Source organism: Chiloscyllium punctatum, chromosome 22 (assembly GCF_047496795.1).
Source record: "Chiloscyllium punctatum isolate Juve2018m chromosome 22, sChiPun1.3, whole genome shotgun sequence".
Classification (NCBI taxonomy): domain Eukaryota; kingdom Metazoa; phylum Chordata; class Chondrichthyes; order Orectolobiformes; family Hemiscylliidae; genus Chiloscyllium; species Chiloscyllium punctatum.
In genome coordinates, this window is record NC_092760.1 from 80,808,756 (window position 1) to 80,828,668 (window position 19,913).

General features: G+C 39.3%; 1 protein-coding gene across 2 annotated transcripts in view; it reads left to right on the forward strand.

Moving 5' to 3' along the window:
- mettl15 (methyltransferase 15, mitochondrial 12S rRNA N4-cytidine) overlaps window positions 1–19,913 on the forward strand; it is a 142,695-nt gene that overhangs the window by 59,639 nt on the left and 63,143 nt on the right. For both annotated transcript variants that reach the window (XM_072592719.1, XM_072592720.1), the window contains one exon: window positions 7,618–7,754. In XM_072592719.1, coding sequence (XP_072448820.1) covers window positions 7,618–7,754 — 137 coding nt within the window. The remainder of the gene's footprint in view (window positions 1–7,617; window positions 7,755–19,913) is intronic.

Consider the following 19,913-nt stretch of genomic DNA (forward strand, 5'->3'; position numbering starts at 1 on the left):
ACATCATGTTTTATTTTAGCTTTCTCTATTTATGAACACACTAAAGAGAGAGAGTTTTTGAAAAAGAAAGTACTAGTTTCACCATTTTTTGATGCTAAATTATCTTTCAACCCTGACTGCAACTACCACATTCTGGTTTGTGCCACTGTTCCCATTTATTGTAATTGATATCTTCATGCTTCAGTTGCTTAATTAAAGCTAAACTCTCATCCTTGGCATATTCCATGAATCATATGCTGTCAGATGTTTCTGAAATCCAGATTTGCCTTTTCAAGAATTACAGATATTGAAAATAATAATTTGCTGTAACAATGGTGTTAAAACTTTAGTTTATAAATAAGAATTGTTAAATAATCTGTAGTTTTAATGTAAGTATGTCAAGTTGCAGTTAGACAATTCTGGTAACGGAGACTCTGTTGAGGCTTTATATCATATCTTGCAGCTCCTTCACCTGAATTCTGTTGCCTGTTGAATTACTATACTTGATTTAGTTTCCATGCATGTGCTAGGCATTGATAATTGTATCAATAAGAACTTGCATTCAAGTAACATCTTTAGTATAGCAAAAATAATCCCAAGACATTCACAGAGGCATTACCAAAAAATACACCAAGCCAAGCTATGAAGGAGATATCAGAAGGAGGGAGAAAAAAATACTTTTATTAATGAAGTTGTATTTAAGTATGGTCTTAACTATAGAGAGGAATGAAAATAGACAGATTTCAGGAAGCAATTTCAGAATGCAGCTGAGACAACTATCAGCATAATCACCGCTGGTGAGATAAAGGGAACCTGAGTCAGAGGACTGAAGAATTTGGAAGTAAGAGGGTTTGTAGGAATGCTGGAGAATATTACATGCATAAGGAGGGACAGCAATGATAGGAATTAAAATGAATGTGAGAACTTTACATTAACAGCTGTGAAATTGGGACAAATGTAGATGAACAAGAGTGGGAGTGATGTGAACAATGTTTTCTCTAAATTTTGTTCATTGTTCATGAGCTATTTGTTGCTTTTGACCACACCTTAAGTTGCTGCACAGTCATTCCAGTGTATGTTTTAAAAGAAACCTTTAGACCTATATTTTTTCATTGTGATGCATTTTAACCTTTCAACTGAGCATTGAAAGTTAGTGGGACTGGTTGAGAGTTCAGAAGAGTGGAAATCAGGCAGCAGTCAGGTGAGCATTGAAATGTTTGAGGCAAAATGAGATAAAAGTATGGATCAAATGGGTAAGGTGGGGGCAGACGAATGCTGTATGTTAGAGATGAAAGTTTGTAGTTTTTGAACTTCTGTAATTTAAACCTGGCAGAAGAATGCACACGAACATACAAATTAAGAACTGAGGTAAGCCATTTGGATCTGCATACCTGCTCAGCCATTCAATAAGATGTGTTCGTGTTTCAAATTCCACATTCCCATTTCATCCCAATATTCTTGGATTCTTTTGTCGAACAAAAGAAAATCTACCAACCACTTTCTTAAAAATATTAAATAAAAACTAAAAGAACTGCAGATGCTGTGAATCAGAAACAAAAATAGAAGTTGCTGGAAAAGTCAGCAGGTCTGGCAGCATCTGTGAAGAGAAATTAGAGTTAATGTTTTGGGTCCGGTGACCCTTCAGAGCTAGAAAAAGCAGCCATCAGTAATGAGCAAGGGACCCAAAATGTTAACTCCGAGTTCTCTCCATGGATGCTGCCAGACCTGCTGAACTTTTATAGAAATTTCTTTTATAGAAATTTCTGTTTTTGATATTTACATTTTTGTTTAATCCCCCTCATAAAGAATAGCATTCCATTAGCCGCCTTGATTGCTTGCTGTCGGCACATGTTAACTTTTTGATTGCTTGTTGTAGGTACATTTTTTTGCTGTTAATTTTTTGTGATGTGCGCTAAAACACCGAGATAACTCTGCAACTTGGAATTCTGCAGTTATTCTCATTTTAGATAATATTCTGCTTTTTCATTCAAATGTGAAATTCAGCACATTTTCCCACATTTTTTTTCTTCGGCCCAATTTCATTCTTCAACCTATTTGTATTGGTGTGTAACCTCCTTTTGTCCTCTTCACAACACAGTTTCCTACCTATCTTAGTGTCATCTGCAAATGTATTCACCATTGCCTTCGTTCCCCTCAGTTAAGTCATTGATATAATATACAAAAAGTTGAGGCCCCAACACAGACTACCCTGGGACTCCACTTATTGCATCCTGCCAATGTGAAAAAGACCCATTGATGTACGCATTCTGTTTTCTGTCAGTCAGCCAATTTTCTATCCAGTAACCATTTATGTGGCACCATGTCAAATTCATTCTGGAAATCCAAATGCAACACAGTGGTCCCTTTTTAACAATGTGTATTCATCCTTCAAAGAACTCCAGTAAATTGGTTGAACATAATTTCCCTTTAGAATATAAAGCAGTACTAAGGAACAGGCCCATTGGCCGAGCATGTCTGTGCTGACCATGATGCTGTTCTAAACTAATCCCGTTTGCCTGCACTTGGTCTGCATCCCTCCATTTTCTGTCTAAATGCCTCTCAAACTTATCTATCATATCTGCTTTTACCATCTCCTCTGGCAGTGTGTTCCAGGCACCTACTGCCCTCTGTGCAAGAAAACTTGCCTTGCACATCTTAAACCTATTTGACATTTCCACCCTGAAAAAGAGACTCTGGCTATCTACCTTGCCATGTCTCACATAATTTTATATAGTTCTATTAGGTTGCCCATCAGCTTCCAAAGCTCTGGCAGAAACAATCCAAGTTTGTCCAACCTCTCCTTAAAATTAATATACTCCAATCCAGGCAAAATGCTGGTAAACCTCTTCTGCTCTCCAAAGCTTCCACATTATTCCTATATTACAGCAACCAGAATGGTGCACAATACTCCAAATATGGCCTGATCAAAGTCTTATACAGTTGCAACATGACTTGTGAACTTTTCTATTCAGTGCCCTGACCGATAAGATATACATGCCGTACGTCTCCTTTACCACGTTATCTACTTGTGTTGTCACTTTCAGAGAGCTAAGGGCTTGAATCCCAAGATCCCTCTGTATGTCTAAGCTCCTCAGGGTCCTGCTATTCATAGCATACTTTCTTTTTGCATTTGATCTCCCAAATACATCACTTCAAACATGTCTGGATTAAAGTCCATCTGCCATTTCTCTGCCCAATTTTCCAGCTAATCTATATTTTGCTGCATTCTTTGATATTCTTCCTTATTATTCATGACTTTCCAATTTTTGTGTCATGTGCAAACTTACCAATCAGATCACCTATGTTTTCATCTAAATCATTTATATACATAATTATATATATAAACAACAGAGGTCCCAGCACTGATCCTTGTGGAACACAGATTTCTAGTTAGCAAAATGACTCTCCAAACTGCCCTTTGTCTTCTATGGTCAAGCAACTTTTGTATCCAATTTGCCTATTCACCATGGATTCCATGTGATTTGATCTTCTGGACTAGCCTACCATGAGGTACCTTGTCAAATGCTTTAGTAAAGTCCATGTAGACACCATCCACTGCCTTACCATCATCGATTATGTTTGTCACTTCCTCAAAAAACTCAACTGCCAAACAGGAGTCAAAGGACCATGCAAAATACCACGGCTGAGATATTGACAGTGGATTTGAGGAGGAAAGGGCTTTCAGTGGAGGTGGTTGATCACAGTTCACTAAATTGTCTTTGAAATAAGGGGCTTTTCCTACAATAAGAGTAATTATGGCTTATATTCCCTGGGGTTTAGAAGAATGAGAGGTGATTTCATTGCAGGTTTCTGAATTGGCTTGATGGTACGTGCTGCAAGATTGTTTCCATTGAACAAGGAACCTAACATGTCAGGCATAAACTTAGAATAAGGGGCTGATGAATTAGGAGTAAGATCAGGAGAAATTTCTTCAATCAAAAGGGTTGTGAATCTCTTGAATATGCTAGAAACAAGACTCACATTTAAAAAATATTTTTTCAGCAGTATCAGATTCTAGAAATTTGTCACTCTTGTGCAATAAATTCCTTTGTGAGATTGTGGTGAATAAATATTATGTAAGAGTTTTCATATAAAATAGAATTACCTTGCTCTTGGAAGAAAGCACATGCATTTAATGAAATTCTGTTGTGACGAGTAAAGCTGTTTAAAAGGTAATTGATCGGAATTGTGTAGGTGGTAAAATTACTTTCTGACTATTGACTGAACTATTCTGAAATAATAACTGTGTTTATTTGTATTGAAAATACATTATGCTTCCAGGTGGATGTGGAAAATCAAATTAACTGTTTTACGAAATTAAGTGATTAAGTACCTCTGACACTTTTCCTTGGTCATAATGAAGCATCTTTGCGAAGTTTTTTTTTCTACATTAAATGTGCTTTATAAAGATAACTTAAGATTAGGTTCTGATTTATCTGGACAATTTTCATGCAACTGATATTTATTGCGAGAAGGAGCTAATAGTCAAGGTAGAAAGCAAGATAAGCCCAGAATGAAGATCAGTGAAATCTTCTGCCATTTACTAGATTTCATAGAAAGAGATAGCAGTTATTTTACATAATAAAAACATGTAATAATAGGTTCTTATTTGGTATTAAACTCAAATCCCAACAATGCACTATGGAATTTAAATACAGTTAATTACATCAGTCTGGAATTAAAACCTGGCTTCCATGATGGTGTCCATGAAATTGCCAGATTATTGTTGAAATCCATTTGGTTTGTTAATGCCTTTTGGAGAAAGTATTTTGCTGTCTGGCTCCATTTCCCCAGCAATGTGGTTTATTCTTAACTGCCTTCTGAACTCACCTAGCAAACCATTCAATTATATTGAGGGAGCTCACCATAACCCTAGTGAAGGGTACTTATGTATAGCAATGACTGTGAGCCCACATTCTGTGAATGAATAAGAATAACCAACAGTTTTTGTTGGAGTCACTCCTCTGGTTTCCAGGTCAAGATTCTGAATGGGGAGAATACAAATCACACTGTATGACATTTATTTTGTTAGATCATTTTAAAATTTTCAATGTAGATGATCCCCTGAATTACTAATTTTCGAAGTGATTTTAGCAGTCTCATTTTGGGGAGGCAATGGTCTCGTGATGAAGTTGCTAAACTATTAATCTAGAGACCCAGGTAATGCTCTAAGGACCTGGGTTTGAACCCAGTCAAGGAAGATGAATTTTAATTGAATTCAATTTTAAAAATCTGGAATTAAAGTCTAATAGTGACCATGAAACCATTGCCAATCATTGGATGAGAAACCTATCTGGTTCACTGATGTCCTTTAGGGAAGGAAACTGCCATCCTTACCTGGTCTGGTTTACATGTGATTCCAGATCCACAGTAAAGACTCTTAACAATTAGGGATGGGCAATAAATCCTGGCCTAGCCAATGACGTCCACATCCTGTGAATGAATTTTTAAAAAAACTTGAAGTCATTTTTTGACAAGTTTTTCTTGTATATACTCTTGCTTGACCTCTTGCTGATTCAAAAAACTAAACAGCAGTGGGTGTGCTAAGTTGTTTATGCTGAAGCTTTTTGAATGAGTCTTTTATGACTAATTTTTATTGTGGAGGAAGATGCCGTCTTTAACTGCAATATTTTGTGATTGGTTACTGTGTTGGAAGTATACATGAAAAAAAACTGGATTTCTTTTGTTTTTGAACTTTTACTCCTTTATCCAATTTCACAACTCCTCTCCCGTTGCACATACCCAAACCCTTCACTGTATGGAGTGATTCGCTTAGAAACGTAGAAAGTAGGAGCAAGAGTAGGCTATTCAGACCTTCAACCCTGCTTTGCCATTCCAAATGATCATGGCTGATTATCCAGTACCTGCCTCTTCTGCGCAACCACTGACCCCGTTAGCTCTCAGAACTACTTCTAACTCCTTCTTGAAAATGTTCAATCTTTTGGCATCAAGCATTTTCTGAGCAGGGAAATTCCACAGGGTCATCAGTCTCTGCTCACCCCAGTCCTAAATGGCCTATCCTCATATCCTTAGTAAATTAGATTAGATTCCCTACAGTGTGGAAACAGGCCATTTGGCCCAATAAGTCCACACCGATCTTCCAAAGAGTAACTCATTCCCCTACTCTTCATTTACCCTGACTAACACTATGGGCGGTTTAGCATGGCCAATTCACCTGACCTGCACGTGTTTGGATCGTGGGAAGAAACTGGAGCACCTGGAGGAAACCCACACAGACACTGAGTGAATGTGCAAACTCCACACAGATAGTAGCCGAGGTAGGAATTGAACCCGGGTCCCTAGGGCTGTGAGGCAGCAGTGCTAACCAGTGAGCCACTGGGTGATTCTTGGTCCTGGGCTCCCTAGTTAGTGGGAACATCCTTCCTGCATTTACTCTGGCTTAGTCCTGTTAGAATTTTGTAGGCTTTTATGAGATCACCCCCTCGGGAAGGGCAATTTTAAGTCAATATACATTGGATGTGATTTAAATTTGGTCAAAAATTTACCTTCTGACACTCAGCTGTAGTGTCACATTCTACTTCTGATCTACTTTGATGCAAACTAAGAAGAGTCATCGATCTTCCTGCAGATTAGTAAACATTTCAAAATGTCCTTTTTTAAAAAAAATCATTCATCATGGAATGTGGCTATCACTAATTGGACCAGCGATCATTGGCCTTCCATAATTTCCCTGAAGTAAATGGAAGGAGGCTTTACGGACTTAACGTCCATAGAAGTGTTGGCTATGAAAGTCTTCAAGATGTTAACAGGAAATAACGGAATCTAAAGATAAACTATTTCCACTGTTTAGTGATTGTAGAGCCACTGGCCATAGTTTACAAATTAGAGCCAGATCATTCGTGGAAGATGTTTGGAAGCATTTCTACACACAGAGGTTGATAGAAATTTGGGACTGTCTTTCACAAAAGGCAGTTGATGCTCAACCAGTTGTTAGTTTTAAATCTGACATTTTTTTAATGTAAAAGTATTAAGGAATGTGGCCCAAAGATAGGTCTACAGAGTTAGGCAACAGATCATCCATGGCAGAACTGGCTCAGCGGGCTAAATGGCCTACTCCTGTTCCTATACTCAACTGAAATGAATGAGAAAGCTTGCCTTGAGATGAGCAATCTTGTGTTACTGTGGATCTAATGTTGATATATTTGAGGTCCCGCATGTACTGAACCCTTCTGGTATAAGGGAAAAAAGCAAGTCAGTTGATTCTTTATTTCAGATTAATCTAGAAATCAGCATAACCAATAGAGGTAGGTTCTTGCATCGCTGGCCAAAAACGGATGTTCCGTTGTGGATTTGTGGAAATCCCAAATTGCTTCTCAACAAGACATTAATTAATATTTTACTCACTTTGCTACACTTAGAATGGAGAAAAGATGCCTTTCACTGTTTGAAGGATCTGTTTACTAATTTAGAGATGAAGTGAAGCCCATTGGTGCCCACTTGTGTAAAAAGCTTCCATCTGCTCACGAATAGAATGTTCACCTAAACAAATAGATTTATTTTCAACTGGAGAATGCTTTGTGTTTACAATGTGTTGGGAAAGTAGTGTGTTTGGAGTATTGCTTCAGTGGAATATTTTCTTACTCAAATTTATTTGACATCATTTGCCATTGTTTCCAGGTATTTTTAGATATGACTTTTGGGGCTGGAGGCCACACAGAAATGATCCTTTCCCAAGCTTCTGACATCTCAGTGTTTGTCTTGGACAGAGATCCGATAGCACATGAAATTGCAAAACAGCTTTCCCAGACATATCCGTAAGTAACATTTTGTGTTTTAATATTAAATGTTTTAAAACCTATATATTATTGCCTACATATTCTAACGGTGAGAATTGCTAAACTTACTCAGATTTTTTTTTAGAAAAATGCAGGATTACAATGACTTTTTAATAAACTGCCTCATGATGTTTCCCAGCTAATGTTGTTATTGGATAAGTCAGATCTTAGAATGACATCTGGTATGATAGATTTGATTTTGTTGGTTTTAACAAAGTGGTGTCTCACTGGAACGTAAGCATCCAATATTGCAGACAATGATGAAACAGAAGTTTGTTATGCAAAATAAATTAAGAGAAATAGAATAAATTAAACAAATTTAAAGATTTTGAAGCACAATAAAAACATAATCCCATTAATCCCAAAGACAACGCTTCACAGATTCCAAAAATACTAATTTTTCCAAAAATACCTTTTACAGTGCTCTCACCAGAATGAATGTCTTTCTCTTTACCTCTGTAGGCTTAATTTAACTGTGACTACAACTTCCAGACTGGAGGGTCAGATTACTTCTTTCTGGAGCATTCATTCAGCTTCAACGAGCTCTTTTGGGTTTTATCCAAATACTTCTGGTTTGGAAGCATTGCTAAGTTACTTGTTTTGAGGTGATCTGATCAAATCTTCGCCTTTTCTCAGAAGCAGCTGCTTTACGCATACAACTTCAGCCGAGACTTCTGCAGAACTGCCCCAAACTGAAACTAAAATTGAAACATCCAGGCTGTTTGGTGTTTACCCCAAGCTTTAAAAAAGGTGCATCCAAAATCTTCCATCAGAAAGTCTAATGCTTTGTTTGCTTGTAATTGTTTCCAGGAATCCAAAACCCATTTGTTCTTGGAGGCTATCTCTCTCAAACTGTTGTGAAAGAAATCACCTTGGCTACAAAAATACTTAGAAGTCCATCATTAAACCTCTTCAGACACACAGCCCCTAATGCTATGTTACTAGTTCAAAAATCCAAGTTAAAACAAAAAATAGAATTTATAGAAGTTACCCACCCACCCTTATTACACAATGAGCAATAAGTGAAGTTTGTTTGATGATTCTAAGTGTAAAGCCCTAGAGAAAAATGGAAGCCAGGAGCAATGTGATAATTTATAGTGCTAACTAACTCTACAATGTGGTTATTTTGAAGCTTACAATAGTCTTTGATGTTTATTCATTTTAAGATCTTCCTTTGATTGTAGTGGTGTGAATTACTTCAGCACTTTGCCAATGAATTGTCATGTGGTCTTTTACCAAATGTTACAAAAATAAATCATAAATTTGTTTCATCCAATGAAGATAATGCGAGATTAAATGTTGCGTTAGTGACTACAAATTGTCCTAATCTGCTCTAGTTTGTTCAATTTTTTTGAAGGCTTTGATGGTTCAGATTATATCGTAAACATTACGAACTCTTTTTTTGAAGACCGTGTTGCACAGCAGGCAAACTCTTTTTTTTGTGTTACCATTCCAAAGTTTGTATATGGTATGTAACTATGGAGAACATGTGCCAATATCATCTATCTCTTTTGTTAGAAGCAAAGCAGTACTTGACAGATTTGAAGTTTAATTTAAATCTGGTTCCTCTTGCAGATAGGACCAGTACTTGTATAATACCTGACTGGTTAACATACTGGATTTGCTGTTCCACTAGGATTCTTTTACTTGATTCTGAAATATGTGGAATAATTGTGTACAGAATACAATATTCAATAGAGATGTCATTTTAACCTAAATAATTGCTTGCTGGATATATGTACTCATTTCCATAGTCACAATAAAGGTCCTAATCTTCGTTGAATTAAATCATCTGATGCAAGATTAACTAGAGTAATGGTGGCCTGTCCTAAAGTGACATCATAGCACAATAAGTCACTTGGGACCAGTGTAGCTTTTCACTTAATTTAGTGTCATAGAGAAAGAGATGTAGAGCATGGAAACAGACCCTTCGATCCAACCTGTCCATGCCGACCAGATATCCCAACCCAATCTAGTCACACCTGCCAGCTCCTGGCCCATATCCCTCCAAACCCTTCCTATTCATATACCCATCCAAATGCCTCTTAAATGTTGCAATTGTACCAGTCTTCCCCACATTCTTTGGCAGCTCATTCCATACATGTACCACCCTCTGCGTGAAAAGGTTGCCCCTTAGGTCTTTCTTATATCTTTCCCCTCTCACCCTAAATCTATGCCCTCTAGTTCTGGATTCCCTGACCTCAGGGAAAAGACTTTGTCTATTTATCCTATCCATGCCCCTCATAATTTTGTAAACCTCTATAAGATCACCCCTCAGCCTCCGATGCTCCAGGGAAAACAGCCCCAGCCTGTTCAGCCTCTCCCTGTAGCTCAAATCCTCCAACCCTGGCGACATCCTTGTAAATCTTTTCTGAACCCTTTGAAGTTTCACACCAATATCTTTCCGATAGGAAGGAGACCAGAATTGCATGCAATATTCCAACAGTGGCCTAACCAATGTCCTGTACAGCCGCAATATGCCCTCCCAACTCCTGTATTCAATACTCTGACCAATAAAGGAAAGCATACCAAACGCCTTATTCACTATCCTATCTACCTGTGACTCCACTTTCAAGGAGCTATGAACCTGCACTCCAAGGTCTCTTTGTACAGCAACACTCCCTAGGACCTTGCCATTAAGTGTATAAGTCCTGCTAAGATTTGCTTTCCCAAAATGCAGCACCTCACATTTATCTGAATTAAACTCCATCTACCACTTCTTAGCCCATTGGCCCAGCTGGTCCAGATCCAGTTGTAATCTAAGGTAACCCTCTTCACTGTCCACTACACCTCCAATTTTGGTGTCATCTGCAAACGTACTAACTGTACCTCTTATGCTCGCATCCAAATCATTTATGTAAATGACAAAAAGTAGAGGACCCAGTACCGATCCTTGTGGTACTTCACTGGTTACAGGCCTCCAGTCTGAAAAATAACCCTCTACCACCACCCTCACCGCCCATTTTAATTCCCCTTCCCACTCCCTTTCTGACATGACCATCCTCGGCCTCTTCCATTGTCACAACGAACCAAACTGCAAATTGGAGGAACAGCATCTCATCTTCCACCTGGGCAACCTACAGACTAGAGGACTCAACACTGAGTTCTCCAATTTCAAATAATCTCTCTTCCCATCCCCTGACTCTCTTCCCAGCCCCTCCCCCTCCCTTCCACACTTTCCAGCCACCTACCGGATTCATTCCTCCCATTGACCAACCAGGTCGTTCACCTATCCCCACTTCACCACCGTGTCCCCACCACCCCCTTTATCTGAATCTCCCCCTACACCCACCCCCAGTCCTGAAGAAGAATTACATCCAAAACGTCGACTTGTCCACTACCTGGTGCTGCCTGGCTTGCTGTGTTTTTTTAGCCTTTTGCCTGTCTACTTAGAAGTATTGTCAGCTGGAGGAGTATGAATCAAAGATTTTGGAAGTTGACCACCTGTAAAGCTGTGAGTTTATTAGATAGCATGTTTCCCGACATAGTTAACCTGCAGCTTGAGGATGTAGAGGCAGTGGATGTCTGCCTGACAGTTGATGCAGACTAGGCATAAATCCCCTGAGTGCTTCAGCTGCATTTAGCTTAAAATACTGATGAGAGTAAAAAATCAACTGAGGAGTGTTGACAGCATCAGGATCGGTTCCAAGATTCCATATGTGATTCAGTTGTACAGGAGGCATGAGGAATATGGGGAATGCAACAGGCAGACAGAATGCCATTTCTCTGGCATAGAATGAATCCAGGATTGTGCATTGCCTCCCTGGTGCCAGGGTCAAGGATCTCACTGAGCAGATCATTTTGAGGGAGAAGGACAAACATACAGCAGGTGTGCTCCATATCCCGTACCAATAATAAAGGTAGAAAGAAGGATGAAGTCCTGCAGATAGAGTTCAGGGAGCTGAGAGGGAAACCATGAAGCAGGGCTGGAAAAGAAGTATAGAAATAAATTTGATTCGTAAATTTCTGGGCCAACACAAAGATAGAGGTAGCTGCAGATAGTGAGGAGGATTGCCAGAGGATACAGCAGAACATAGCAAGGCTGGAGACTTGGGCAGAGAAATGGCAGAGGGAATTTAATTTAGACAAATGTGAGACGATGCATTTTGGAAGACATAATGCAAGAGGCAAGTATATTGTAAATGACAGAATGACCTTAGTAGCATCAGTGGGTAAGGTGATCAAGGAGGCATATTGCATGCTTGCCTTCACCAGTTGGGGGATAGAATATAAAAATTAACTGGTCATGTTGCAGCTGTATAGAATGTTAGTTAGGTCACATTTGGAATGTTATGTGCAGTTCTGGTCGCCACACTACCAGAAGATGTGGAGGCTTTAGAGAGGATACAGAAATGGTTCACCAGGATGTTGCAGTGTTTGAAGGTTATTGGCTATGAGGAGAGATTGGACAATCTTGATTTGTTTTCACTTGAATGTCGAAGGATGGTGGAGGTGGTGGGGGTTTACCTGAGAAGTCTATAAAATTATGGGAGGCATGGATAGAATGGATAGTCGGAGTCTTTTTCCCAAGACAGAAATGTCAATTGCTCGGGGACATAGGATTAAGGCTAAAGGGGGGGAGCTTAAGCAGGATGTGAGAGACAAGTTTATTTTACACAGCTTCCAGTTCCTTGCTACTTCAACCCACCACCTTGTTCCCCGACCTGTCTCAGACTTGCTGCAGTGCTCCAGAGAAGCTCAGCATAAGCTGGAAGAACAGCACCCAACTTTCCACTTGGAAACTATACAGCCTTTTGAACTCATTATTGAGTTCAACAACTTTTGAGCTTCAACTTCCCCCATGTTCTTACCCCAACCCCCACACACCAGGCCTTGTTAGCATGTGGTCTACTATCACACATAACCCATTGTTAGCTGCTAACAGTTTCCATTACTAGGCTGACTGTTATCCACTTCTTTGTCTGTCCAACTGTTCTTCTCTCTCTTTGGGCTCTATCTTAATTTATGCCCCTTAGTTTGCCCCTTACATCCTTTCCCCCCCACCTGAACTTCTGCGTTTAAACCAACATTTTCCTAGCTAATGTCAGTTCAGAAGAAGGATCACTGGACCTGAAACGTTAACTGATTTCCCTTCACAGATACTGCCAGAGCTTTTCCAACAATTTCTGTTTTTGTTTCTGATTTTCAGTATCAGCAGTTCTTTTGGTTTTCACATTCTCGAGGTTTTTATTTTCTGGAAACTTAAATGAGCTAGTCACAAAACTGCTGTACCTCCCAAGGAGATATCAGAGGCTGGTAGGTCTGTGATAAATTGATAACCTCCTGCATTCCTAGATGTTGTCCATCATTTGCATGGTACATGTCAGGAGTGTAGTGGATTATTCCCCACTAGTCTGGATGACTCCAGTTCTAAGTATGTTTCTGTCAACCAGGAAGAAGCAGCCAATTTGACTGGGTGTCCATTCAGCTCCTTGTATATTCACACTGTCCACTACCAGCACACAGTGTTATGAGGATGTATCTTTGCAAATTGCACTGTAACAAAGACTTGTAGAGTCATAGAGTCCTCACCTTCCAACCTAAAACTATTAACCCATAGAAGAACAATAGAAATACTACTACATGCAAGATCCCCTCCAAGTTCTGTTGCATCCTGACTTCGAAATGTATTAACATTCCTTTCCTGCTACTGGATCACTATCCTGGAACACTTACCTTAACAACTCTGTAAGTGTACCTGTGCAAGGTGTACTGCAGTGGTCAAAGAAGGTGACACATGGTCAATTTTTCAGAAGCAATTAGGGATTGGCAATAATTGCTGATCTTGGCCGTGGCACCCTCATCCCATGAATATATGAAAAATAAACAACATAACTTATACTATTGTTAAAAGACTGCATCTAAAAGTAGATAGGACATTCTAAAGACTATTTTTGCTGTTCACTCTGAAGAAGCTTATTCTTCTAGTGATTGTATGATGATCTGTGAAAAACACAGAACTAAAATCTAAACCTTGTCCCCTACTTATTGCAATGGTAAATGTATCATGCTTAAGAACATTGGGCATTTCTTCCCAATGCATGGCAGTCTAGAACCATCTGAAAACACAGAAAAACAGAAGTAAAATAGAAGCAGGCGTAGCCCATTCGGCCCTTTTAAGCATGCTCTGTTGTCAATAGGATCATGACTGAGCATCCAACTCAGTACCTTGTTCCTGCTTTTTCTCCATACCCTTTGATCCCTTTAGTCCAAAGAACTATATCAAACTCCTTCTTGAAATGTCCTCAGTCACTTTCTGTGACAGAGAATTCCACTCTGGTGAGGAGGTTTCTCATCAGTCCGGAATGGCCTAACCTTAAAGTTAGACTGTAAACCCTGGTCCTGCACTCCCTGGTAATCAGGAATATCATTCCCGCATTTACCAGACTTGTCCTGTTAGAATTTTATAGATTTCGATGAGAGTCCCTCTTTCTTATCTAAACTGCCGTGAAGATTGTCCTAACCGATCCAATTTTTTTTATCTTCCTATTGCAAGCCCTGCCATCTCCGGGATCAGTGTGGGAAATATTCTTTGCACTCCCTCAATCACTAGAACATCCTTCTCAGAAAAGGATACCAACACAGCACACAGGTGTGGTCTTTCAAGGCCCTATACATTTGCAGCAAGACATTCCTGTACTTGTACTCAAATCCTCTCACTGTGAAGTACGGTATATCATTTGCCTTCTTCACCATGTGCTGCACCTGTATCCTTAATTTCAGCGATGGTGTACAATGAAACCCAGATCTCATTGCTCCTCCCCATTCCCCAACCTTTTGCGCATATGAGGTTTATGTTGCATGCACTAATGGTCTCCATGACACCAATCGAATTCTGTTTCATTAACTATATTTCTCAACTCAGATTCATGGTCTCATATTTGTTTCTTCCTCTCAACCCTTGAACCTCCACTGACAGTGTAGTGTTGGTGAGTGGTGGCTAACTGTTCTGGGAATCAAGAGGAAAGGAACTCAGAACCCAGAGGACAAAAGGAGCAGTAAAGTATTTTACCAGTTGCAAGGATTGAGGAGTGAAATCTTGAGTCAGTTGATTAAGTGACACAAAATTTATTTTGTGAACAGAGTAGGTCAACCGTTGTCCATATTTTCATGACCTGAGCTCCTGTTCTAAGTTTCAGGTGATGTGCATTTGGATCCAGCAATCTGATTCTGTGCATCCTGGTGTTGTGCTACAGTTAGCCATAAACCTCGCCACTGAAATAGGGTTGTGGGAGACAAATGTTTGAAAAATTGTCGTTCTTCTCATTACTTTTTTTTTGACTTGAATATTTTGCTGTGCAGCTCCAACAACTGAAATAACTTATAGCTAAGGCACTACAAATGTAATGTCACTGGACCAGTAATCCAGAGACCTAGGTTAATGCTCTAGCCACACAGAATTTAAAATCATTTATTGAAATCTGGAATCAGAAACTAGTCCATTAATGTTCTCGAGTTTTTATAGCATAGGAGGAGGTCCTTCAGCCCATTGAGTTGACACCCATCATCAAACATCCATCAAAAATCCAGTACTTGGCCTGTTGCTTTGTATGCTATGGAGTTTCAAGTACTCATCTAAATACTTCTCAAATGGTTTAAGCATTCCCTCCTCTACCACCCTTTTAGGCATAAGTTCCAGATATCTGCCACTCTCTGGGTGAAACAATTCTACCTCAAATCCCTTCTTAAACCTCCTGTTCCTTACTTTGAAACAGTGCCACCTTGCTTATTAACCTCTCAAAAAGAGAAAAAGCTTTCTCCCTATCTATCTTGCCTGTGCCCCTCATAATTTTATACTCCTCAATCAGCTCCTCCTTTAGTCTTATCTGCTCTAAGGATATTGATAATGGTAACCATGACACTATCAAAAACCTATCTGGTTCACTATGGTCCCTTAAGGAGGGAAATTTGCCTTCCACCTGCTTTCTGCCTCCTTGGTCAGGTGTACATGCAACTCCAATTCCACAGCTAAATCTTAATTGTCCTCTGAAATGGTGTAGCAAGTCATTCAGTTCAAAGGGAATTAGGAATGCTGGTCTTGCTAGTGATATCCACATCCCATGAGAGAACAAATTAAAAACACAGAGGAAATTTGCAGAAAATTGTATATCAATTGATAATTGAATTTGAATGGACCCCGGGCTGATTTCGTATTGTATAAACAAAAGACCTTTAATTTTTTTTAGAAGATACTATTGCACCTTGTTACTTTTGTTTTGGCTGCTGCTATTACAATCTGAGTCAAGCGTCTTTGCTCTTCATCTGTTCTTATTTAATGCTTCAAATACATTGTTAGCACTTAAACCCACAGTTACTGTGTGCAAAATGCACTCAGTTGGTCCACAGGGAGTTTTACTGAACTGTGTAGGGAAACTGTTCCAAGCTGCAATCAGCAGAGGATCATGATGTTGTAAGGATGCTGAAGATTCACTGTTATCTGGGTTATTGAAGAACTGTATAGACTTATGCATAAGTCCAATGCATGTCAAAAAGTCATTTGGAAAAATAATGTAAAACATAGTGTTAAACTACTGGGCATTTTTTTAAATCTTATAAGTCACAAGAAGGGCATAAGTCAAGGGCATCCTGTGAGAATTTGGAAGAAAATATTGAAAAGCAGTGAAAACAGTGTTGATACGGTACAACTATTAGCATCTTGTCTTTTCAGAATTAGGGAATCTACAATTCAGTTTGAAAACGTTTCTTTAGTGAAAACTAACTGCTATAATATCCATGATGTGGAAGTGCCGGTGTTGGACTGGGGTGGACAAATCTAAAACTCTCACGACACCAGGTTATAGTCCAACAGGTTGATTTGGAAGTACTAACTTTCAGACCGCTGCTCATCCACTAGATAGTTGTGGAGCAGGATCATAAGACACAGAATTTGTAGCAAAAGATCAGTGTCATGCAACTGATACGATATCTTGACCAAACCTAGATTGCTATTAAGTCTTTTATCTTTTAGAATGGATTGCAGATTTCAGTTCAGATCTTCTTTCAAGTCGCATTCTTGAGATAACTTAAGGTTTTATTTTAAAAATGTGATGTTGCAGCTCAGACAATGCATTAAAGGTGTGAGGTTAGAGTCTGTCTGTATCCCAATGTTGAGCCAGATTGGTTCTATTTCCAAAGTAGAAATTTATAAAATGTGACATGGATTGACTGCCTGCAGTTTGTATGCTTTTTGAACAAGATAGAATGTATCTGCAATTACAATTCTGCAAATGCAAATTCACCCCATGGACATGTGTGTGTGTGCATGCATAAGAGAAAGAGAGAGAGGGAATGAGTGAGTGTGTGCGTGCTTGGCAGAGTGTGCGTGAGTGTAACAGTATAAGTTGTGAGAAGGGTTGTGGCTGGGGGGTGTGTGTGTCTGAGAGAGCATGTGTATGAGAATGTAGTATGTAAACGTGTGTGTAGGTGTGCTTGTGTGTATGAGAGAGTGTGTATAGCATAGTGGGGTCAACTATAGCGTGCCATGAATCCAAGGTCCCGATGATCTCCTTATTGCTTATGCTGTCCACACTGTCTACATGCATTTGCAGTACAACATTGAATTATTTAACAATAGTGTAAGGTAAATGTTATAGCAATTCTGATGCAGTCACATTGATATGAGTATATAAACTTCTGCCTGTTCTAACTAACTTCAGCTTGTGCAGACTTTCAGAAATATTAATAAAAAGAAGGAATAAGGTTCCTCAATCAGAAAATAAGGAGGCATGGGATACAGGGAAATCTGGCTGTCTGGATACAGAATTGGCTGGAGCACAGAAGACAGAGGGTGGTGGTAGATGGAAGGTATTCAGACTGGAGTTTGGTGACCAGTGGTGTTCGTATAGATCTGTTCTGGGATCTTTGCTTTTTGTGATTTTTATAAATGACTTGGATGAGGAAGTGGAAGGGTGGGTTCATAAGTTTGGCAGTGACACAAAGTTTGGTGGAGTTGTGGATAGTGTGGAGGGCTACTGTAGGTTGCAACGGACATTAACAGGATGCAGAACTGGGCTGATAATTGGCAGATGGAGTTCAACCTGAAAAGGTATGAAGTGATTCACTTTGGAAGGTCGAATTTTAATGCAGAATACAAGGTTAAAAGCAAGATTCTTGACAGTGTGGAGGAACACCGGGACCTTGGAGTCCATGTCCAGCGATCCCTCTGAGTTGCCACCCCAATTAATAGTGTTGTTAAGAAGGCATATGGTGTGTTGGCTTTCATTTGCAGGGAGATTGAGTTTAAGAGCTGTGAGGATATGCTGCAGCTCTGTAGAACCCTAGTTAAACCACACTTCGAACATTATGTTCCGTTCTGGTCACCTCATTATAAGCAAAATGTGGAAACTTTAGAGAGGTGCAGAGGAGACTTATTAGGATGCTTCCTGGAATAGAGGGCATATCTTATGAAGAGAGGTTGAGAGAGCAAGGGTTTTTTCTCATTGGAGTGAAGGAGGATGAGAGGTGACTTGATAGAGGTGTACAAGATGTTGAACGGCATAGATAGATTGGATGGCCAGAAACTTTTTCCCAGGGCAGAAATATCTGTTATGAGGGGGCAGAATTTTGAGGTGCTTGGAGGAAGGTTTAGCAGAGATGTAAGAGGTTGGTTATTTAGACAGAGTGGTTGGTACTTGGAATGCACTGCCAGCAATGGTAGTAGTCAGGTGCATTAGGGACATTGAAGCAATTCTTGGATAGGCACATAGAAGACCTTAAAATGAAGGGTTTGTAGATTAGTCTGATCTTAGAGTAGGATAAAAGGTCAGCACAACATCGAGGGCTGAAGCGCCTGTGCTGTGCTGTTCTACGTTCTATGAATTCAAATTCTGCCAATAGCCAAAATTCCTACAGAACTCCATCTGTTTAATAATGAGTATAATTTTTTCAGTGTGTTCTTGTCAAGGTGAAAATGATTCCTGAAAATGTTTAAAAAGGACTAAGTACTTCCTTGAGCATTGCTTGATACTTTCTTTAATCTTTGAAGTTTTATACATGAACCAACACTGACCTATTGACTTCATGAGAATTACCACTTCTACAACAACTCCAAGAATGAATTGATGTACTCAAACTATTGGGTTTTTTTATGTTATCCCTATGATAAAATTTTAGAAGTACAGCAGCGTTTTTATTTGTTCACAAAGCCAATGATTTACAGTACACTATTGCAGACCAGTTCTTGCATCAGGTTTTTACTTTAAATTATTTGCTAACAGGTCAGGTAAGGACTTTGAAGTTGGTCATTGCAGTGCAAGTGACACCGATGGCAGAGATTTGAAATTCACCTCTCATAGGTGAACTAGTCAAATTAGTTTGAAGGTGAGACCAGGAAATGTATCAGTGCTTTTCATACTGGAATATTAAAAATATATTTTTTATAGGGGTGGAGGCTAGGGAAAACATATTAATTAGGATTTTGCAGAATATTTAGCACAAAAATAGGCCATTTGATTCAGACAGTTCATGCTGGTACTAATGCTGACTCAGCTTCCTTCCATCTTTTCTCATCTAAATTCAATTTAATGTCTATAATGCTAACTCCAAGAATATTTCTGAATTTATACTGAACTATATTGAAAATTGGAAGTATGTTCCAGAAAGAAATGAGAGAATAAAGGACTTTTTAAAACATTGTTCATGGGATGAAGGTGTAGCTGGGTAGGTCTTCATTTGTTGCCCAAACCTGATGGCAGTTAAGAACCAACTACATTCCTGTAGGTCTGGAGTCACAGGTATGTCAGACTAGGCAAGGATGATAATTTTCTTCCTGAAGGACATTTGTTTACCAGATTAGCTTTTCCAACATTTGACAATGGCCATTAGACTCTTGATTCCAGTTTTTTTGTTGAATTCAAATTCCACCATCTGCTATGGTGGGATTTGAACCGGGTCATAGGACATAGAACAGTACAGCACAGAAAAGCCCTTCAGCCCACGATGTTGTGCTGACCATTGATCCTCATGTAAAGTAAACCTAATGTACGAACTCTCAAATTTCTGTGACCATATGCATGTCCAGCAGTCTCATAAATATCCCCAATGATCTTGCTTTCCCAACTGCTGCTGGCAATGCATTCCATGCTCCCACAACTCTCTGCGTAAAGAACCCGCCTCTGACATCCCCTCTATACTTTCCGC